Here is a 20648-nt window from a genome sequence, read left to right on the forward strand (position 1 = left end):
GCTGCTCCTGTACACACGTGTGCGGGGAGCTGCTTCCGGGGGTCACCGCGCATGCGTGCTTCAAAGCGACTGTGCCGGGTACTCGCTGAGCCATAGGTCGGCTGAGAATGATTGCATTGCGTCTGGCCACTGACGAACCAGACAGTCCAATAATAGGGAGCTTTGCCCAGGAAAAATATATTTTATTGACAATTAATATCTGGTATTTGGCAATGTGTCTAGAAAAACGAGTGATGACGTGTACATTGTTTCTTATATCCCCAAGTGTTCTGGATCCTGCAGAACTCTTCCTCTGCTCTGTTATTCCTGTGGCCTCCTAGTCCCTGGGGATGGCAATAAGAGACTCGCTACTATGCAGTGGTCTCCTGGTCCCCGGGGATGGTAATAAGAGACTCGCTAGTATGCAGTGCATTCGCCCCCATGTGCTTTATGAATCATACAGGCTAGGCTTGTGCCAGCTCAGCATGCATGTCACACTGCCTGACTGTCCCTAATCTCTTCTCCCAGGAAGTGACAGACATGTAAGGGTTGGTAAATGCAGCGATTTTACATTTCTGATTTCGGCACAAACCAACCCTTAACTAGCTTCCTAAGGAACAGACTCTGCAGGGATTTTGTATAAAAGTGTTACTGTGGTGCAAAGTTTGAAAAGTTGTCTCATCACCATAGCAACTAATTGCATGCTCCTGCTGCCTGGACCGTTCCATTAGTTGCTATGCTCATAAAATAAAAGCTTGTACAGCAGTCCTGTTATGTACACAGCCCCATGTTCTCCGAGCCAGGATGAAGGTTGAAGGAGATGTTCTCATGATTTCTTACTACAAAGACAAAAAATAATAAAGAATATTAATCTTGTAACCCCCTTTCAAAGTATCTCAATAAGAAGAGGAGGTCCTCCATGGTATTATTATTGCCCAAAGGCCACCACTTTAAGATCCAAGGTCAACTACACAAATGCAGATGTAATTAAACATAAAAAAAGGATATCCCTATGTTCCAAATCCAACAAATTACTGCAACAGCAGCTGCCAGAGGATGTCTGGAACCACCAAGTTCTGTGCAGAAACACTGGGAGAGTTTCTGTTTTGAACAAGATTCCTTTAGCTTGCTCCTAATTTTATACAACTTGTGTGCTTCACGTGTGCTTTAATGCATAGGATAGCTGTGTGATCCCTTTATTTTCCATGCAGAGGTTTTGTTCAGCTGAACACATTTCCTTGCCCACATTACATTTACTGCTAGTCAACTTCAGCACTGTGTGGGCCAACCCAGCAGGTGGGGGTCTATGCAGACCCCTGTGCACATGCACGAAAAGTACTCCCACTGCTTTCAGCGGGAACGCTTTCCCACCATTGAATGGTTGCATCTATGGCCGGGTTAACAGCAAAGCACATGGAGCAATTGCTCCAGAGCCCCGTCGTTTTACTTGTCCAGGTGAGAGGCACTCATTTCTCCCATGAAGCGACAATCAGATCGGGTCCAGTGAGGGAGCTACAGGCCACCAGAACATACAGGAGAGGATGCGGTGAGTATAGCGTGTGTGTGTGAGTATAGTGTGTGTGAGAGTATAGTATGTGTGTGTGTGTGTGTGTAGGGGCAAAATAGAAGTTAGAGAGAGAGAGAGGATGAAAGATGTACAAGGTCGAGAAACAAGTTAAAAGAAGATAGAAAAGGTTGAGGAAAAGATGTCAGAAATTGCAATATCAATTACTAATGAGGGAGGAAAGAACAGAACAGAAGAAAAAAAAAAAAAGATGTCAAGAGAAAGAAAGATAAAAAAACGTGAAAAAGCTCACTAAATGCAAAAAAGTCAGAGTAGGGGCCCTTCCTGTATAATTGATTGAGGGCCCAAAGCTCCTTAATCTGACCTTGGCTGCATCAAACAGCAAATAAAGGCAAGAATCGTCAGACCATGGAGGAGGTGGAGGAAGGCAGCTATAGGGCTGCAGCTTCTACTTCAGGTAAGTCCTTTAATACGCGTTCTTTAGGGAGGGGGACAGGGAAAGTAAACCGGCCAATTAACAATTCTTGGCCGACTTGACGTTTCTGGCAGAAGCGCATTGCACGTAGTTAACTTGGGGAGTTTAAAGGTTTCTTGTCTCTTTTAGTCTATAACATAATCCTGACAGAACGTCGTGTTGAGCTTTCACACGCAGACTGAAACTCTTTCCGTGAGAAGTGCCACTGGCTTAATAAATGAACCCAGATAATGAATGGTGCTGGTATCTGTGCACCTGCGTCCTGCTCGCAGCCCTGAGGGAATATCGCTGTGGCTGCTGGCTTCATTACCAACCTCCAGCACCCTGTGAGGGCCATTGGCACAGGCGCTTCATATTGACTGGGGCGGCCATGAAAACCAAGGGATGTGCTTAGTGTTTCCATTGAAGAAGGAGCATGCAGTTCTAAGGTGTCTTAAATAGTTGCATAAATAAAATGCCATGACCCTGTTTCGTTGCATGAGAACACATTTTAGTTTGGGACTGTGGTCCACATGCCATTGAAGTCCCTTTTTACTTTTTATGCGCGTTTTCTGCTGTATCTCAGCACAGGCCATGTCATAAGGCGCGGGACATCATTTTTTAGCGCTTTGAGGGTTAATCTCACTCACGTCAAGGGTCACAATAAATGTTTGAGGTGCAACGCGTACCGTAGCTTTAAACCAGTTACATAAACGCAGGTATGTATCCCACTCACATCCCTCGTTTCAATACAATAACTTCCTGCACACGCTGCGTGTGTGTTGTGTTGGAGTCAGGCACTTCCGCGGGCAGCCCTGCTAGTGCTATATTGCGGGGTCCTCGCTGGCTGGTCGCTTCGGCTGCAGAGAGGAGAGAGAGCAGCAATGGCGGAATACGATACATACGACGATCGGGCCTACAGCAGCTTCGGGGGAGGCCGAGGGTAAGGAAATACCCGGGTGGGGGAAATTTAGACACGGAGGCATGTGGGATTTGGCCGATGGGCGGACTTTGTTCGAAAACCCCGCAGCGGTGCCGCTTTAATGGAGCGAAAAGAGGAAGGGTTGGGAGGCGCCACCATGCAGCTTCATGATATTACCGCACACATGTGTATATACCTATGCGGTGGGTTACATTGTGGTGCCCAATAACTGCGTTACGGAGCAGCAGCTAGAGGGGCGATCGTATACATAGTAACGATTGCGCGTTATAATTGCATCTGGAGCTTCCGCATCCACGGGTGTAAAGTATGCATGTTTGTAAGTCGGGGCCAGCTCCCTGGCTGATGCGATGTGGACTTGATTCAGTCATGGCGTTTAAGTGCCATAGAAGCCCACGTAGCCGCGTGGTGTCTGTATTTGGCAGGGACGCGCATAGTGGGCAGCGTGCCTCTCACCCACAGCGCGGTGCGTGTTTTCGTGTGGAAAGCTCCGTCTCCCACTACACAGCCTGGCGGGCGCGTTGTCCTAGCCGTGTATCCGAGTGAAAGGCATTTTCCCGGGAAGGGCGGCAAAGAACTGTAGGGGGAGCTTTTCTCTTCCTCCCCAGATCCTGAAAATCCCGCACAGTTTAATGGCCGGGTGTAAACAACTGCTGGGCTTCCCTTCACGTACGGGGGTACACTTATTACTCGATTACTGCTTTCATGTGTTCTCAAGCAAGGCCAGATTACTTGGGGTTATTGTGGAACAGGGGATGCATGGGGCTTCTAATGGAATATAATCATTATACATGTATTGCTATAATTTGTCCTGTGTTTGGGACTGTAACGTACATTTTCATCAATTCTTCTGCAAGCTGGATCGTTCTATAGAAACAGAATTTGGTGGCACATAAGAACCATCGAGCCCATCTAATCTGCCTGTTTTCCAGCTGTAAAGACTCCAACCTTAATCAGTGCTCGGCCTTGCCTTGGATTTGGGATTACTTTATGTCCATGGCGTTTATTGCTATGGTGATATTACTTTTCAGACTTTGTAACTCTCTAAACAATACTCTTCATAAAAACACGAACTAAAGAAGCGTTTTTGCGTTTCCATGGTAACAGCCTTTTGGCACCTGCTTTTCTTTTACTTGGCAAGTGTTTGTGATAGGTGGGGCACAATTTTACATGATTAAAAGAATGATTTTGAGGAAAGGCTTCAAGCACCATTAACCATTTGACTGTAGACCATAGAGCAGGCGTCCTAGTATGGCTGCTTCCTGCCATGGTAACAGATGCTGCGTGGGGGGGGGGGGGTCATTTGAAGATATTCAGGTATCATGACGCCGCAAGTGCCACCTCCAAACCTATCCCACCCAATAAGAAAGTACGCTGTTACAGAGGAATAAAATAAAATCACACAATAACAAACCAGTGCCAAAAGAGAAGAGGGTCCTGCTCTTGTGAGGTTACGGTGTGTCTAGTCGGTGGTTGAGGGGAAGCGAAACAGTAGGAGAGGACTTTTTGGATGGGGATGAGTTCATGGGGACAGGATAATCTGTAGAGGTTTTTGGTCGTCCCAAGGGAGGCCTGGGAATTTATAGGGCTACCTCCCAAGTGGTCAGATAAGGTGATTGCATATGGGATGCAGATGTTTCCCACCTTGACTTAACAATTTCAATGAAGCCAGAGAAGAGGGCACCAAAGTTAACCCTCTGAAATCAGCAGGGTATAGAGACAGTTGGGATAGAGACATGCCGGGTGAAAACACAGGGTTACAGCAGGAGATGAAGGGTTCAGGGGTGGATGAGATGCACTGAGATAACCATACCTATAAGAAGGAGATGGTTGAGATTCATACAGATTACCAGATGAGTAGTTGGATGAAAGCATGAAGACCAAGGGTGGATGTCTGGATAGTCCACTGCAGCTACACGTCCAACCAAAACACGCTGCTTTACTATTATTTCATCTATTTGTAAGCAAAACCTGTTCTGATAAGCTTTGTGCACGTTGGAGGAACTCTGGATCAGGTAAATTAAATCTTCGTTCCTGGCCTTAAACAAACCAGATATTGAAACTGACTCATTGGTGCTGTAGTCAAGCTGGATGACCTCAGAGGGTAAAGGTGTTATGTCATTTTTTTCACTTTGTATTCTGTTTTGAAAGGGGCAGTATTTGATTCCTCCTTGGGTGTCGGTGAAGTAAACAGTGTGCTTTATTGACTCGTGTCTTTTGACCAGATGAGCAGCTTTTCATTTTTCGGCCCTTTAGTCCCTAATGCATATTGGGCAGCACTGGTGTTTTTATCTACACATGCGTGTGGCAAGAGACGTTTTATCTTTACTTCTAACTATCCATTGGCTCAGATTGGGTTGATTGAAAATCCCCACCCATTAAGATTTGTGCTATTATTTGATGCTTCTCAAGCCTGTTGTCTGTGTCCACTGAGGGGCTTGGAGCTTCTCTCATTTCATTTGGAAATACTCCGGTATTTCCTAAATCCAGGGCTAATGTTGGTCCTTAAGGATTAGTTTGAAAACCACTTGTAAAGGGAATGCATAATGTAATGGAAGGAAGGTGACGTGGTCACCCTACAATTATCTGGAGTATAGAACTGTAAAATTTGTTAAACATCTTCTGTAAGGCTTTTCACACAACATCTAATTTGCAATCTATATGATAGTGGTAAATCTGTTTGGGTTTCTTTGGGGGGTCGGGGGGTTAAGAGCATTACAGTATCTATTAGAAACCACAGTCAGTCTTGTCCTTATTTATCCATCTGTTCTAATAAGACTAAGTTTTAAATATTTCACTAATACAAATACTTGGTGGATTGCTTAACTTAATCTATATAATGTAATAACAAATGGTTGACCACTTATTAACATTTTGGAAAAGATAAATTCCTTTCTGCCTTCTGGTATGGGTTCTTTTGTTGAACTGCCTGCCCTGAGCTTGCCAAATAATTCTGAATGTGAAACTCTGTAGTACTTATTAATATATCTGTCCGGTTGCTGCAGGTCTGCGGGGTGCAATCCGTCCAGCCAAATTACAGATCAGTCTGCGAAACTTGTTCCAGGCTGTTTGCAAACATTGCTGTCTGGAGCAGATGTAGGTCACGACTCAACTGTAGTCTTGGATCTGCGTTGCCACCGTTTTCTGGGTGCTGTCAGAAATGTTTACATGCTTCGCTATTTGCCTCTGTAGAGAGAATTCCATGTGTCTGATTCGTGTGCATGAATGGGCTACTTTCAAAAAGAGTGTTGTAGTTAGGGGTAATTCTAATGGTAATTGTTTTTATGGTCTGTTGCTTGTGGGACACTTCCTCCAGCACCCATTCTTTCTTTTCCACATAACCTTTTGTCTATTATGTTTTCCTCTATTTCCAACGTTTTAGTTTTCTCCACTTAACCTAATTGCCAATGCTCTTTCCACCTCTCTCTGCCTGTTAACATTCTATAAACCCAGTTTTATTTCCCTTACCTTTGTTATAGGTCACGACGTGGTGACGCTGGCCCAGGTCCCCGCAAACAAAAAGAGCTTCCCACAGATCCACCCTTTACTGCGTATGTTGGGAATCTTCCATTTAATACCGTGCAAGGTGACATAGACACAATCTTCAAAGAACTGAGTGTAAGAAGTGTGCGGCTAGTCCGGGACAAGGAGACAGATAAGTTTAAAGGTAAGAACATGTGCTGCCTCTCAACGTTGTTTTGAATGTTGGTGAACACAACTACGTTCTTTTTCCAGGAGCAGGGTAGATTAATTGGGGCACAGTTAAACTGAAGCGTCCAAAAAGTGAGAGCCTTTAGGCTATAAGACGGCTTTACCCATGCAGTGAAGTCTCCCCAAACACTTGTGCAATGTGTAATAAGCTCACTCGCCTTTCCCAGGAGCATATAATGCTTTAGTGTATATCTTCTAATTTAAATAGTGGTGTACGAGGAGGCCAATACGGGTGCCTGAACGATGTAAATACAAAATGGGTAACGTTATACCTTAATTACATGGTTTTAAAGTACACCGATGCTACGTAAACTTGCAGGGCCATTTAGGGGACGCAAACAAACCCAAACACTGCTTACTTTCTCAAAATACTGGGTGAACTATTAATGGCAGATCCCTTAGATTAGCATTGTTAACTGTAGGAGTGGGCCTTCCTTAATCATAGAAACTTTTATAGCAGATAAAAGCATTTCGCCCCATCCAGTCTCCCCACTTTTCTTTATGTAAGGACTCAGACCTTAATCAGTCTTTGTTCTAGTCTTAAATTAAGGGTTAGATTTATGATAGTCTCATGTATGTTTAAATTCTCTCCCTGTATTATTGGTACTGTTTACTTTCTCCCACGCAAAAGTCCCTCACTACTATTGGTTACGATTACAAGCCCTGTATAAAACATGTGAAACGGTTCTCTAAAGAACCCGATTTGAAAAATGGTTATTGTTGTAGATAGTATATTATAATCCCATCAATACGTAACTGTTTCAGGATCTAGATCCAAGGACACCTCTTACTACTTGGCTGAAATAACTGGATGAAATCACTTTTTAGCTGACTTGGTAAAGATTCTGTGTTTCTAACACATCGGAACTAGGAAAAAGTGTAACTTTAACAAACAGGTGTTTACTGTACATTGAGACATTTGATTTATAAGTTCCGATAAAGTATTTGACATGTGACTGTGTACGTATTTAACTTTTATTTTTGGCTTCAGGGTTTTGTTACGTGGAATTCGATGACCTGGAATCTCTTAAAGAAGCCTTGACATATGATGGAGCAGTAAGCTTTATTTATTTTTATTATACCCTTTTTACTCTAAAATGCCATTGAAAGTTCTTATTTTGCTCATTGGTTTTCTCCATAGCTCTTAGGTGACCGTTCACTCAGAGTCGATATAGCAGAAGGGAGAAAGCAAGACAAAGGTGGATTTGGATTCAGGAAGGGCGGGAATGATGACAGAGGTGATTGTTTTGTTCTATTTTGAAAATGTTAACCAGATGTAACCCCTTAACGATGGATCACGTTCCAGGCACGTCGCGGAAAAAAGTTATGGACCAATGACATGCCTGAAACGTCATGCCGATAGCCGAGCTTAGAAAATGATTGCTTTCTTCACTCAGATAGTGTTGCTGCAATGCCTTGTCAGTGTGTAGTAGTAATTTTTTTGCTTGTAATTAAATTACTCCCTTAAACTTTGACAAGGGCTGGAAGTGCATGGACAGTGTTAAAATACCAGCATTTGAAATACCCTGGTGTCTAGTTTTCAAAAATATATGGCTTGATGGGGGTAAACTTAAAGTAGGCAGCTTAAAAGATGTCCCAAACAGGAATGTATTAAAATACCACAGTTTTTAAATTCCTTGAGTGTTCTAGTTTTAAAAAAATAAATATGGTTTGACCAACTTTAAAGGTGTCCCAAATAACAAATAGGTGCAGGCTGACTATAATTTTTTTATTTTTTTTTAAATGGCAATATGTTGCGTATTATTGCCGTGTAACTTGCAAAAAGACTTGCATAACCCAAACAAATTCACAGCTTAACTCAATGTTAAAACAGCCTCAGCCACAAAGGGTACAAAAACTTTAATTAAAAAAAAAAAGGCACAGTCCTTAAGGGGTTAAAACTCCAACTGTTGATTTGGTGTGTGTGTGTAACTTTTCCCTTCTATGCTCATATTGTATACATTCAAAATAATGTAGTAGTCCTCTATGAACTAGAACAGAAGTGTATTTTTGCATACATTTTGCAAGCTCTTTTTTTTTCTTGGAATTGTTTTCAGCTTTATACTGGTCATGTTTAGCAGTGACCAGAGAAAACAGTGAGCCTACAACACTGGATGTGTTAATGTTAATTCCAGAAATCTCTAATACTTCATGGACTAAAGTTGGTTATTACTTAGAGATTTTACGTGTATAGCTGTAATACATAAGTGATTTTGAAATGCTCTAAAATGTTTGTCCTTCAGCTGATCAGCAAGGATGCTGCAACATACTTCTGCTATTCCAACCCTGAGTGGCCTTTTTTTTTTGGCATTTGGCTTCATAGTGGTGTTACCTTGTTTTTCAGGAAACGATAGTTCTTACGGCTCTAGAGGAGGTTCTCGAGATGACTTCAACTCTGGTAAACGACACATCCTGTTTTGCTAATGGTTCTTTCACTGGTTCATCCAGGTGTTGGGTTCTGCATGTGACTATAAATTACCTTGCCATCTGACCACTATCTTTTATATAATTTATTTAACAGATATTCTACTTTGTTTACTTCTGCAATCTTTTCCTTTTCTGTCATAATGATTATTGCAGTCCACGCACTTGGCCTTAAACAGAATTCAGTAGTGCTTTCTTTACGTAGCCTACGTTTCGATAATTGGGCTTATAACCTGAAACACTGGCTAGCTTTATGCTGCAAAATCTTCTCTATTTTGTGATCAAATACACTTGTGATTGTTTATCTTAAATGAGTTATCGTATTACTTCTGCAGAGGCCATCTATGCTGTCTGCATTTACACTATTTTAATGATGCCTAATATTGATTATTGCGTCTCTGTGGTCAATACTGCACAACAGATGACTGTACAAAGGGTTATGCTGGTTTTGTGCTATTGTGAACTGTCCCCTCCAAACATTATGTATTTATGGTTTTAATCCAAATTCAAGTACTATAAAAAAAATAAAATATATATATATATATATATTAAAAACCATTAAAAAAAGAAATTCATCAGGGTTGTCTAACTCCAGACCTCAAGGACCACAAATAGACCAGCATTTTGGTAAATTCTTGCTTTGAAAACAGGTGACCTAATCCCTTCCAACCATTTTTAGTTCCAGGACTAATGCTGGGATATCCAGAAAACGTGGTCTGGCGCTTGACACCACTGGTGTACATGGTTATTTTAATATGACATGTAGGGCTGCAACTAACGATTATTTTCATAATCGATTAGTTGGCCGATTATTTTTTCGATTAATCGGATAAAAAAATGAATGTAAATTTTTCATTTATTTAAAATAATTTAATAAACAAATGATGGTAAATACAAACAGCAGAATAAAAAAAAACTTTGATAAAATACATTTCTTGTCTTTATTTCCCAACCAGCCCCCCCCAATTTATGCACATTTGAGCCCAGGCTGCCCCCCACATATGCCACTCCACGCTGCCCCCCACATATGCCACTCCACGCTGCCCCCCACATATGCCACTCCACGCTGCCCCCCACATATGCCACTCCACGCTGCCCCCCACATATGCCACTCCACGCTGCCTCCCACATATGCCACTCCACGCTGCCTCCCACATATGCCACTCCACGCTGCCTCCCACATATGCCACTCCACGCTGCCTCCCACATATGCCACTCCACGCTGCCTCCCACATATGCCACTCCACGCTGCCTCCCACATATGCCACTCCACGCTGCCTCCCACATATGCCACTCCACGCTGCCTCCCACATATGCCACTCCACGCTGCCTCCCACATATGCCACTCCACGCTGCCTCCCACATATGCCACTCCACGCTGCCTCCCACATATGCCACTCCACGCTGCCTCCCACATATGCCACTCCACGCTGCCTCCCACATATGCCACTCCACGCTGCCTCCCACATATGCCACTCCACCCCCACATATGCCACTGTGCCTGATACGCCTTATACCCCCTGATACACCACTCCATCCTCCCCAGACATGCCACACTACCTCCCCACATATGCCACTCCAGTCTACCCCCAGATATGCCACTGTGGCCCCAGATATGCCTTATACACCCTGATACACCACTCCGTCCTCCCCAGACATGCCACACTGCCCTCCCCACATATGCCTTATATAATGTATATGCCTTATACCCCCAGATATGTCACTCCGTCCTCCCCTGATATGCCTTATACCCCCCAGATATCTCATAGTCCCCTCATAGAGTCACAGACCCGTTCACAGCACACTGACACCATACTTTTTTAAATAAGTACTGGGTTAATCTTCACTGCCCCCAGGATTTAGATTCCCCTTAGTTTGGCCCCCCTTTATCTCTAACTGCACCTTAAGTTAACTTTATTAAATTAATCAAATTAACCCTCAGTCCTCATCATTAAATTAACCCTAAACACCCCATTAACCATAACTACCCCTAAATTAACTCTAAATACCCCATCAAAACAACAACCCTAAATTAACCCTAAACACCCCATTAACCATAACTGCCCCTAAATTAACCCTAAAGACCCTGTCAACCACAACAGCCCCTAAATTAACCCTAAACATACCATTAACCACAACTGCCTCAAATTAACCCCAAACACCCTATTAACCACAGCTGCCCCTAAACACCCCATTAACCATAACTGCCCCTAAATTAACCCCCACCTCCCCTAACTTTCAGTAGCCCAAATATTAATTTTATACTCACAGTTAGATGAGTGTCACAGCCATGTGGTTCTGGCCTTCTGGGAGAAGGAAGGGGGCGGGGCCAGTTGTCACAGTGATTACAGGGAGGGGCTGGTAAGTAGGAGCTGCTGCTGTGAGTCAGACTAAACGGATTATATAATGAGGGGTATTTTTATAATCGATAATAATCGATTCAACTAATCGATAATGAAATTCGTTGGCAACGAATTTCATTATCGATTTTATCGATTAGTTGTTGCAGCCCTAATGACATGGGATATTTTTACTTTTCTCTCAAATCTATTTGGTCCTACAAATACATGTAACCAGGAGAACTACATTGTTTCTTAAAAAAAAAAAAAAAAAGTCATAATTACCACTATATCAAGCATTTGGGCTTATAAAGTTTTTGGGATTTGACTTCTTACAGGTGACCATTCTACCAGTGTCCACAAAAGCTACATTAGTGGGTTGGTACACTGCAGCGCTTTACAGCTTTTCATTAAAGAGACAGTTAAGTGTTCCTGACAACCCTGCTATAGAAGAATGCATATTAAAGTACTTTAATATGCATTCTTTTAAAATGAGGGGAAAAGATATACCTGACATGGAAGTTAGAATTTCTGTGTCTAATTTTGGTAGTGATTGGTGGCCAAACAGCTGGATGAAAAGTGTCTAAATGCATCCGATGAAAAACCCTGGGTTGCTTGCATTTCAAAATGTGTGCTTTGTTTGGGGGGGTATGTTGACTTGAGGGCTGTTACGTCACATCAAATACCTGCATTTTCCGATCTATGCCCTGCAGTGTCCCTGAAATAAAAAAAATAATTTAAAAAAAGCCTATGCATGATGTGGTATTTCCCAGCTATAACACCTAAGCGACAGGACTGTTTTTTTGTGAAAAAATGCAGCATAGTATTGCTACGGCTAACTGATGGCCAAATGGCTATATCACAAGTGCTCAGAAGCTCCTTCCCGGGGTTGTCTGCTTTATAGAAATATGTACCTTTTGCAGGTGTTTTTTGTTGTCAAAAAACAGTTTTTGAACAGCGATGTACGGGCCTTATAACTGATAGAAATGTATGAAAATCCTATATAATTGAGAATTCCACCTGAATAGTTACATTTTTAGGTTTGTTTTTTTTCCTGTCAATTCAATTATATAGCGAGGACTCAAAGAAGAAAATGTTTTTCTCTGGTTTTGATTAAACTTAATGTTCAACTAAAAGATAAAATATGGTTCCAAACCTCCCGTTTCTTGAAGAAACATGAGTGCACTATTTACAGAAAAGAGGAATACTGGTTGAACCGAGCAGCATTATTAATTGGTGGGGCAGTATGGGGCCCAAATGTCCCTTTAATTAGTCAGGTGTTGGCTCATAACCAATAGTGCATGGACAGTGTTAAAATACCAGCGTGTGAAATACCCTGGAGTGTTTAGTTTTCAAAAATATATGGCTTGATGGGGTAAACGTAAAGAAGCAGTTTCAAAGATGTCCCAAATAGGACACGAAGGCAGGATGGCCAGATGTTAAAAAAAAGAAACAAAAGCAATGTTAGAACAGCCTGTCACAAAGGGTACAAAAACCTTAATAAAAAAAAAAAAGGCACAGTCCTTAAGGGGTTAAAACCAGACTGTTGAATTGGCATGTGTGGAACTTTTTTTTCCCTTCTATATTCATCTTGTATACACTCAAAATAATGTAGTAGTCCTCTATGAACTAGCACAGAAGTGTATTTTGCAAGCTTTCTTTCTTTTGTTTTCAGCTTTATACTGGTCATGTTTAGCAGTGCCCAGAGAAAACAGCGAGCCTTCAACACTGGATGTCTTAATGTTTATTCCAGAAATCTCTAATACCTCATGGACTAAAGTTGATTCTATTACTTACAGATTTTACGTGTATAGCTGTAATACATAAGTGATTTTGAAATGCTCTAAAATGTTTGTCCTTCAGCTCACCAGCAAGGATGTTGAAAGATACTTTTGCTATTCCAACCCTGAGTGGCTTTTTCTTGGCATTTGGCTTCATAGTGGTGTTACCTTGTTTTTCAGGAAACGATAGTTCTTACGGCTCTAGAGGAGGTTCTCGAGATGACTTCAACTCTGGTAAACGACACATCCTGTTTTGCTAATGGTTCTTGCAGTGGTTAATCCAGGTGTTGGGTTCTGCATGTGACAGATCGGAAAATTCCGGTATCCTATATAATTGAGAATTCCACCTGAATTGTTACTTTTTTTTTTTTTTTTTTTTCTGTCAATTCAATTATATAGTGAGGACTCAAAGAAGAAAATAAATGAAAAATTATTTTTTTTTCTCTGGTTTTGTTTAAACTAAATGTTCAACTAAAATATAAAAATGGTTTAAAACCTCCTATTCTTGAAGAAACATGAGTACACTCTTTACAGAAAAGAGGAATACTGGTTATTAATTGGTGGGGCAGTATGGGACCTAGATGCCCCTTTAAGTAGTCAGGTGTTGGCTCATAAACAGTAGGTAGTGATTTCTTGACCCTTTACCCTTAATTTATTTTAAGAGCATATATAGTTATTTTGCTATGTGTATTGATTCAAAACCTTCCATGATGGAAAGCTTGATGGATTAACAATTTAAAGGATTGTATTTTGTCTTAATATGTTACAGGATTTAAAGTTACTGTATTGTATTGGCTGATTTTAATAATATCAACCATTCTTTTGACGTCTTGGTGATATATTATAACTTTAACAAATGTCACATTTTCATGTATTGTTCCTGTGGTGCACACAAAGCTTCTTGTTATACAGGTCATGTCCTGGCTCGGGATTTCTATTTATTTTAACTGCTCTGCTGCTATCAAGTAAGAACACAGATTTTTATTTCTTGTTTCAGGCTTTAGAGATGATGACTTCTCAGGAGGCAGAGGTACGCGTGGTGGTCCCCCAGATCGGAGAGGACCTCCGCCACCTTCAGGACCTGGGCGTTACAGGGATGCTCCACGCCCTGGTTCTGCGGACTTCAGAGAGCCAACAGAAGGTTTGTAGTAAATGTTGATTTACCTTCGGTTAGGCATTGTGCTTAATGGATAGTTTAACCGATAAACCATTGTTACAAATAGCGAATGACAAGAACAATCTGGCAATCCAAATGGAGGTATACAGATTTTGTAAACTGCAGTTTTTCTCTGGAAGGTTATTGGAGGGCTAACATTAACAAAGTATATGTGTGTATATATATGTATATGTATATATGTATGTGTGTGTATATATATATATATATATATATATATATATATATATATTTATTTATTTTTTAATAGAGGAAAGGGCACAGAGACCACGACTTCAACTTAAACCTAGGACGGTTGCAACGCCCCTCAATCAAGTTGCCAATCCAAATTCTGCCATCTTCGGTGGTGCTAAGCCCAGAAGTGAAAGTGGCGCAAAAGAAAAGGAATGAACTGAAGGTTGGGAGGGACAAAGGGGAGACAGAGTAAGCTAGTCAATCTGTGGAACATCAACCCTGCAGTTACCATTCCTGCCTCCTGACGTTAACCCCTCATTCCCTCCTTCTGAAAACGGAGCTTGTGAATGCATGTCAGCTGTTAACAAGTGGTTTTTAGTACATTCTCTGCTTTTCTGTAACTAGTACCTGCTTTGTGCTGTTTCCACACATATCTCCAATATAATTCACAGTGAACTTCCCTGTAAGGGGAGCTTCTTCCAAAACATAAGGAATTTGTTTTTTGGATTTGACAAATGCAATTTTCTTTCATTTAAATACATTTCTTTTAATTTAGGAGCATCGCATTACTTCTATCATTGCTTCTGAATTCTTCTGTTCTTTTCTCTCTAGCATGCATGTTTTGCTCACTTTTTCCAAGACTTTGCAAGAAGGTAGAATTTAATTACTTCTGTAAATTAAAGGAAGACAGGCACCTGGTATTATGTAAACTGACATCACACGACTGATCTTCGCAAACATCTCCCCTTTACTTTGTGCATATTAACATTTTATACACTCGTGTGCATAGGGGGGAGGGGAGTTTCAAAACCACATTTAAATATTTTAATGTAGACTTATCTACATAAGTGATCTTACCAGGTTGTAATGACCACCTCTGTGTCTCGTTTACACATTATTTCTGAATATGCAGCATAAATGAACAAGAGGGCCTTGGGTACAGAAAATTCCCAGTGTAAGGAAACTGGCATTTCTGACACCCAATAACCCCCCCCCCCGATAGATTTTATGTAGCTTGTAGTTTTAAAACCAATAATTAAAGCATTTTTTTATTTTATATAATGGCAAAGCTACTCATTCAGCCTTTTAAAAACTGCTTTTTATGCAGTTGGTCAATTTGCAAATGGAATGTGTGCTGCAGCTACCATTCCTTGCTTGAAATGTGAACGGCTCCTAATCGGTATATCTATATTGGCTAGCTCTGCAGCTACCAGCAGAGCGATATACATTGTCGTGCTAGCATATGTCATGAGAATGATTTTCCTTTTTTTTTTTCTCCCCTGAAATCATCCTTCTGTAAAGTCTCAGCAAATTTAAGGTGCATATTTCTTCTTTCAGCAAGGGCTCAGTTTTGGTGTCTGCATTTAAAATGGAAACTAAATACTTCAGATAGTGTTAATGCAAATTCATATATTAAAAACAAAATCAATGCTCTTGCTGCCAGAAGCAGTTGTGTGACGACAACTCCGGCAGCAAAAGTATTAACACCAGTGTTAATAAAATTTACCTCCAGTGTCTGCAAACTAGTGTCCCTTTCCCTTTCTTTCCTTGCTTCTGTACACTCGCTTTGAGAACCATTTGTTAAACACTAGTACCTAAAATAAGGACATGCTTTGTGTGGCGATATACCTTCAGATTACTATAGATCAATTTCCATCTGCTGTGTGTGAGAGCATTAAGACCAAGCAAGACAACGTCACAACTGGTCTAAATATTTGACTTTTAACTGGGATTCCAAATATTCTACACATTCTGCTTCATGACAGAAGGTACATCTACGGATATGGTATTTTGTGGAAGATCTTTTAAATAAAACAGAAATGAAACCTTAAGCCTTTGTTTTCATTTGTCTTGAGCCACAACCCTGGATTGATGCATACATTTACCCATCTATCAGTGGCATGTGAAGGGCAAAGCAGACAGACAAAAGTTGCATCTGTTAGGATTCAAGTGTAGAACAGGTTTCCTAACAAATTTGGTCCTAAGATAAGGATTGCAAGTGTTCCTGTAATCCGACATTTTATTTCTGCCAGTTGGCACTGGCACATTCTCTGTGCCCTTGTTCTGTAGTACTTAAGGTGTTCTGAGCGTTGTATTGAACCCACCTTTTTGAAGAATTTCTAAATTAAAGCTGGTTGGGCTTTAATGTTGCACAGACCAGCTTCACAGCAACAGTATATTTGGGAGATTGAAACTGTTGGCTTATTTCTGCTGTGTGAAGACAATAACGTGTAGAAAGTTGCCTTGCAACTCTCCCATGGATGACACTTGCACTTTATTTTTTTTTTTTTTTTGTGTATTGTGAAATCATGGACGGTGACCTCAAGTGATGCCTGCATTCTTTAAATGTTCGCCTGGGTTCTTTTGTGACCTCCTGAATGAGTCATCAATGCAGTCTTGGAGGAAATGTGGTAGGCCGGCCACTGCTGGGAAGGTTATAAGGGAGTGTGTGCACTTATGCAACCAGGTTATTGTGAGCTGCTGGGGGCCCCTGTGGTAATGCTGAGCCCAAAGACAGCCCTATTTATCCGTGTGTCTTCCTTACTACTTTACTGACATATCGTACACAAGCCAGACTATGATGCAGAGGATAACACAACCACTGACAATCTAACAAAGCATATGTAGGCATAGTGTTTGTGTACATTAAGTATTTGAACATGGCAGCAAAAATATTAATTTCAGGGGCACAAAATAGTATTGTGGTAGGAATGACACTTGAGGATATGGGGCAGGTGAAAAGCGTCCAACAGCTGAACGGACAAGGAGCAAAGGGGAAGGATTAATCATCATCCTCCTCAAGACTAATTCTCCGGATCATCAAGTTCATTGGAAACTGTAACGGGTCCGTAACACATGCCAAGGTTCTTATATGGCAGTTCATACAAAACAGAGGTGTAACATCCTTTCACCTGAGTCTTTGGGTTTGTTTTACCATCACCCTCAACAAAGCCTGTTCAAAAGGACACTGCCAGGATGTAATGATGTTGTGTTCGACACAATGAAATGTCACAGCCGCCTAGCATGCATAAATGTCCTTGGGAGGAGATCTTCCTCAATGACCTTCCATACCATGTCACTGTGTCCATTGGTTAGCCTACCTGATGCCACGTTGGTTGGCTGAGTCTGCTGTGGCTGCAAAGAATCAGGCAGCAAGTAAAAGCGAGACGTTGAGTTCCCCTCGAATTTGTAGTCTGCTGCAAATGAACCATTACATGTAAAGTATATTCATTCCTTCTACCTGCATTTGGAAACACCTCATATGCTTAGGATTTTCATCTGTTTTTTGGTATAAATATGCAAATATTAGAAGAAGCATGTAACTTTTTGCATGTTATATTTTATTTCCAAATCTGGTAAGCTGGTAGTTTATCTTTAATAGTGCAGTCCAAAGTATACATTTCGGAAAGACAGACAACCTTGGTTATTTTCACAATAACATGGGTCATTCTATATATATATATTTTTTCACAGACCCATTGAAAACTTGGATGTTGTCACTGCTAAAAAAAAATTCCAATTTAAGTTCAGAAACTTCCCCAGGGTACAGGGTATGTTTTCGAATGTATTGCATTGTAACAACAAAATAAGCCGCTATCAGACATCATATGCATTCAAAGCAAAATACTGTAGGAGATAAAATGATGTAATTTGCATTACAGAGAACCAAATGTAATATACATTATTATTGTTATGTTTTACTTCTATAGCGCTAACAATTTACACAGCGCTTCTTACAATACGTACTTCCAAAGGGTATGACAAAACTGAAATTTGCAGACTACGGCAAACCAATATATTAGGTAAAGAGGGCCCTGCTTACAATATGAAGGAATGGGGTGAAGAAAAACATAACGTATTGGGAAAGCACGAGAGATGGTGCCATAGATGAATGTAGGCATTGTATTAGCAGCAGAGTATTGGGGGGGTGAAAGGTAATGTGGAAGTATGGAGCTGCACAAGTGAAGTCTTGTAAGCTTGGCATAGCCTTAGCCCATGGGAAGAGCATGATAATCTAGTACGGAAACTTGTGTGAATAGACCAAAAATTTTTTTTTCTTTCATTTGTGGCCCCCTAGTGTGCTGCTGATCTCCCTAACCACCCCATTTACACATACACTGCTTTGTGCTTTTAAGCCACGGAGCTGTAGGATATTTTGCCATATCAGCACATAAGGTAGGGAGACATTCAGAGAGAGCTTGAGAGAGAGTGAATGAGAGTATTAGAGAGCGTGAATGAGAGAGTGGGTGAGAGAGTGAAAACACTAATGAAATTCAAACGAAAAACTTGCAGCTCTTTGTTTTTGTTTATTTCGTTGAGGGTCCCTCCTCATTTTCAGGAATTTATACGAATCTGGATGCCCAAGTAGGGGTGTAATGTGTTATGATGTCAGAAATTTATTGGGGAGTAGTGTCATATAGTATAGTAACATAGTATATGTTAGTATAATGATTTAAATGTAATTATTGAGGTCATAGTGAGCCAGTGGACGGCTTCACAAAGAAGGAAAGCAGAAGAGCTTTGAATAAGAAAAATAACCCTAATGCGAGCTATTTGGATAGACTGCAGATAGAGAGAGTTGAGCATTACCAACCAAGAGGGTGTTGCAATAGTACAGTCGGGAAATAATACGGGAATAAACTAAGATTTTTCTGGCTCCTTGAGTGAGAAATGGCAGATAATATGGGAAATGAGAGAAAGAGAGATTAGGGGACACGTGGTTAGGGAGAGGAAGAAGGAAAAGTGGCAAGATTTTCTTCACTGTAGGGGAAAAATTATCTCATATGAGATAAGTAGGGGAGATGGTGGTAAGTGGTATAGATGGATGTTGCAGAGAAGTGAAGTCTCATACTTTTGATCTTGTGTTTGAAGTTGGTGGCAAGATCTTGGGCAGTGAGAGAGGATTCTAGTGTGGGTGTGAGGGGCAGAGACAGGGGTTGAAGGTTGAGAAAAATGTATTGTGGGTTGAAAGGAAGAAAGCATATGAGAGTACAGAGTTGTAGGAGAGTAGCATACTTTTCTTGTTGCATTCAAAAGTCCCACAGCGCCTCTGCAGGAAGTGTGTATTTTTAGTATGCCATAGTTGAAGTTGTCAGGGGTGGCAAAGGACAAATGGAAAATGTTTTGTGAAAGAGGCTGCTGCGTCTGGACGTTGTGTTAATAAGATTGCAAGCAGGTAAGTATGTGTATGTTTATGTATTTATGTAAGATAAATAACTTAAAAAACCTCAATGGCAATAACATAATTCACAATAAAAAAACCACAAGCATGTTTTCTTTAACAAGATCTGTGTAAACTACACATTTTTCATTAGTTTATGTCATATTATGGTAACTGTAATGGTGGAAGGGGTATTATTGCTTCTTTGGGTGCTCTAATATATATTTTTTTAAAGTTTAATGTGCATTTCCACATATAGCCATTAGTGGGCTCCACATTATGTGATATTATTATTGTGTAGCATATGCATAATGACTGGATCACTCCTTGCTCCTTTCATAGGGCTTTCTATAACTTTTCTGTGTTGGACAGGACTACGTGCACATGGAGCATGTTATCTGCCAAATGCGGTTTGGACTGCTTTATTACTTGCTACTTCTCAGGACTTGACCACGAGGTGGAATGATGCCTGGTCTTGTCCTTATCACACATCTGTACTAGTTATGCTTGCCAGTGAACATAGGAAATGCTCTTATTCTAACCAAGTTCACATGCCACATGCAAACAAAATGTTTCATCAGACTACAGTGAGGATCTCAATGTGTATTATCGGCACACCAGCTCCTGGGCGGTTGTTATGAGGAGCATCGATGGAGTGCACAATGGCAAAAGTTTAATTTACTGAGCAGGTGGTAGATAATGGGAACAGCCTCCCAGAAGAAGAGACAGAGGTTAAACCAATAAGAGAATTTAAACATGCCTGGGGTAGATATATGGTTATCCTGAATCTAAGAGGAGACCAAAGGCTGATTAAGGTCTTTACATCAGGTAAAACGTGCAGACTAGATGTGCCAAATGGTTCTTACCTACTGTCAAATTCTGTGTCTCTGTGGTGGAGGTTTAATTACGTGTGTCTGAGAACATTCTATGTCCACTCTTTGAAAGGATGTGGTTGAAATTCTTGTTTCACAGGATGTCAGAAGTGT

General features: G+C 41.0%; 1 protein-coding gene across 2 annotated transcripts; it reads left to right on the plus strand.

Moving 5' to 3' along the window:
• The first annotated feature begins 2842 nt into the window (after positions 1 to 2842).
• On the plus strand, positions 2843 to 14717 carry LOC149300905 (eukaryotic translation initiation factor 4H-like). 2 transcript variants are annotated; one of them, XM_089484668.1, is made up of 7 exons: positions 2843 to 2901; positions 6378 to 6565; positions 7601 to 7665; positions 7751 to 7847; positions 8954 to 9007; positions 14151 to 14294; positions 14578 to 14717. In XM_089484668.1, exons 1-7 carry the CDS (start codon positions 2843 to 2845, stop codon positions 14715 to 14717), a joined length of 747 nt encoding a protein of 248 aa, XP_089340794.1. The 2 variants fall into 2 exon arrangements, with proteins under 2 accessions (XP_089340794.1, XP_089340795.1); XM_089484669.1 differs by lacking the exon at positions 8954 to 9007.
• Positions 14718 to 20648: the final 5931 nt, after the last annotated feature.

Source organism: Sceloporus occidentalis, unplaced genomic scaffold (genome assembly GCF_023333645.1).
Source record: "Sceloporus occidentalis isolate IW3139 unplaced genomic scaffold, rSceOcc1.0.p SCAF_22, whole genome shotgun sequence".
NCBI classification, from domain to species: domain Eukaryota; kingdom Metazoa; phylum Chordata; class Lepidosauria; order Squamata; family Phrynosomatidae; genus Sceloporus; species Sceloporus occidentalis.

What these genes read in the sequence shown, in the direction of transcription:
- LOC149300905 (XM_089484668.1), top strand. Translation starts at nt 2,843, where the DNA reads ATGGCGGAATACGATACATACGACGATCGGGCCTACAGCAGCTTCGGG. An exon ending in AGCTTCGGGGGAGGCCGAGG is followed by an intron (nt 2,902 to 6,377) that starts GTAAGGAAATAC and finishes CCTTTGTTATAG; the next exon opens with GTCACGACGTGGTGACGCTG. An exon ending in CCTTGACATATGATGGAGCA is followed by an intron (nt 7,666 to 7,750) that starts GTAAGCTTTATT and finishes TTTTCTCCATAG; the next exon opens with CTCTTAGGTGACCGTTCACT.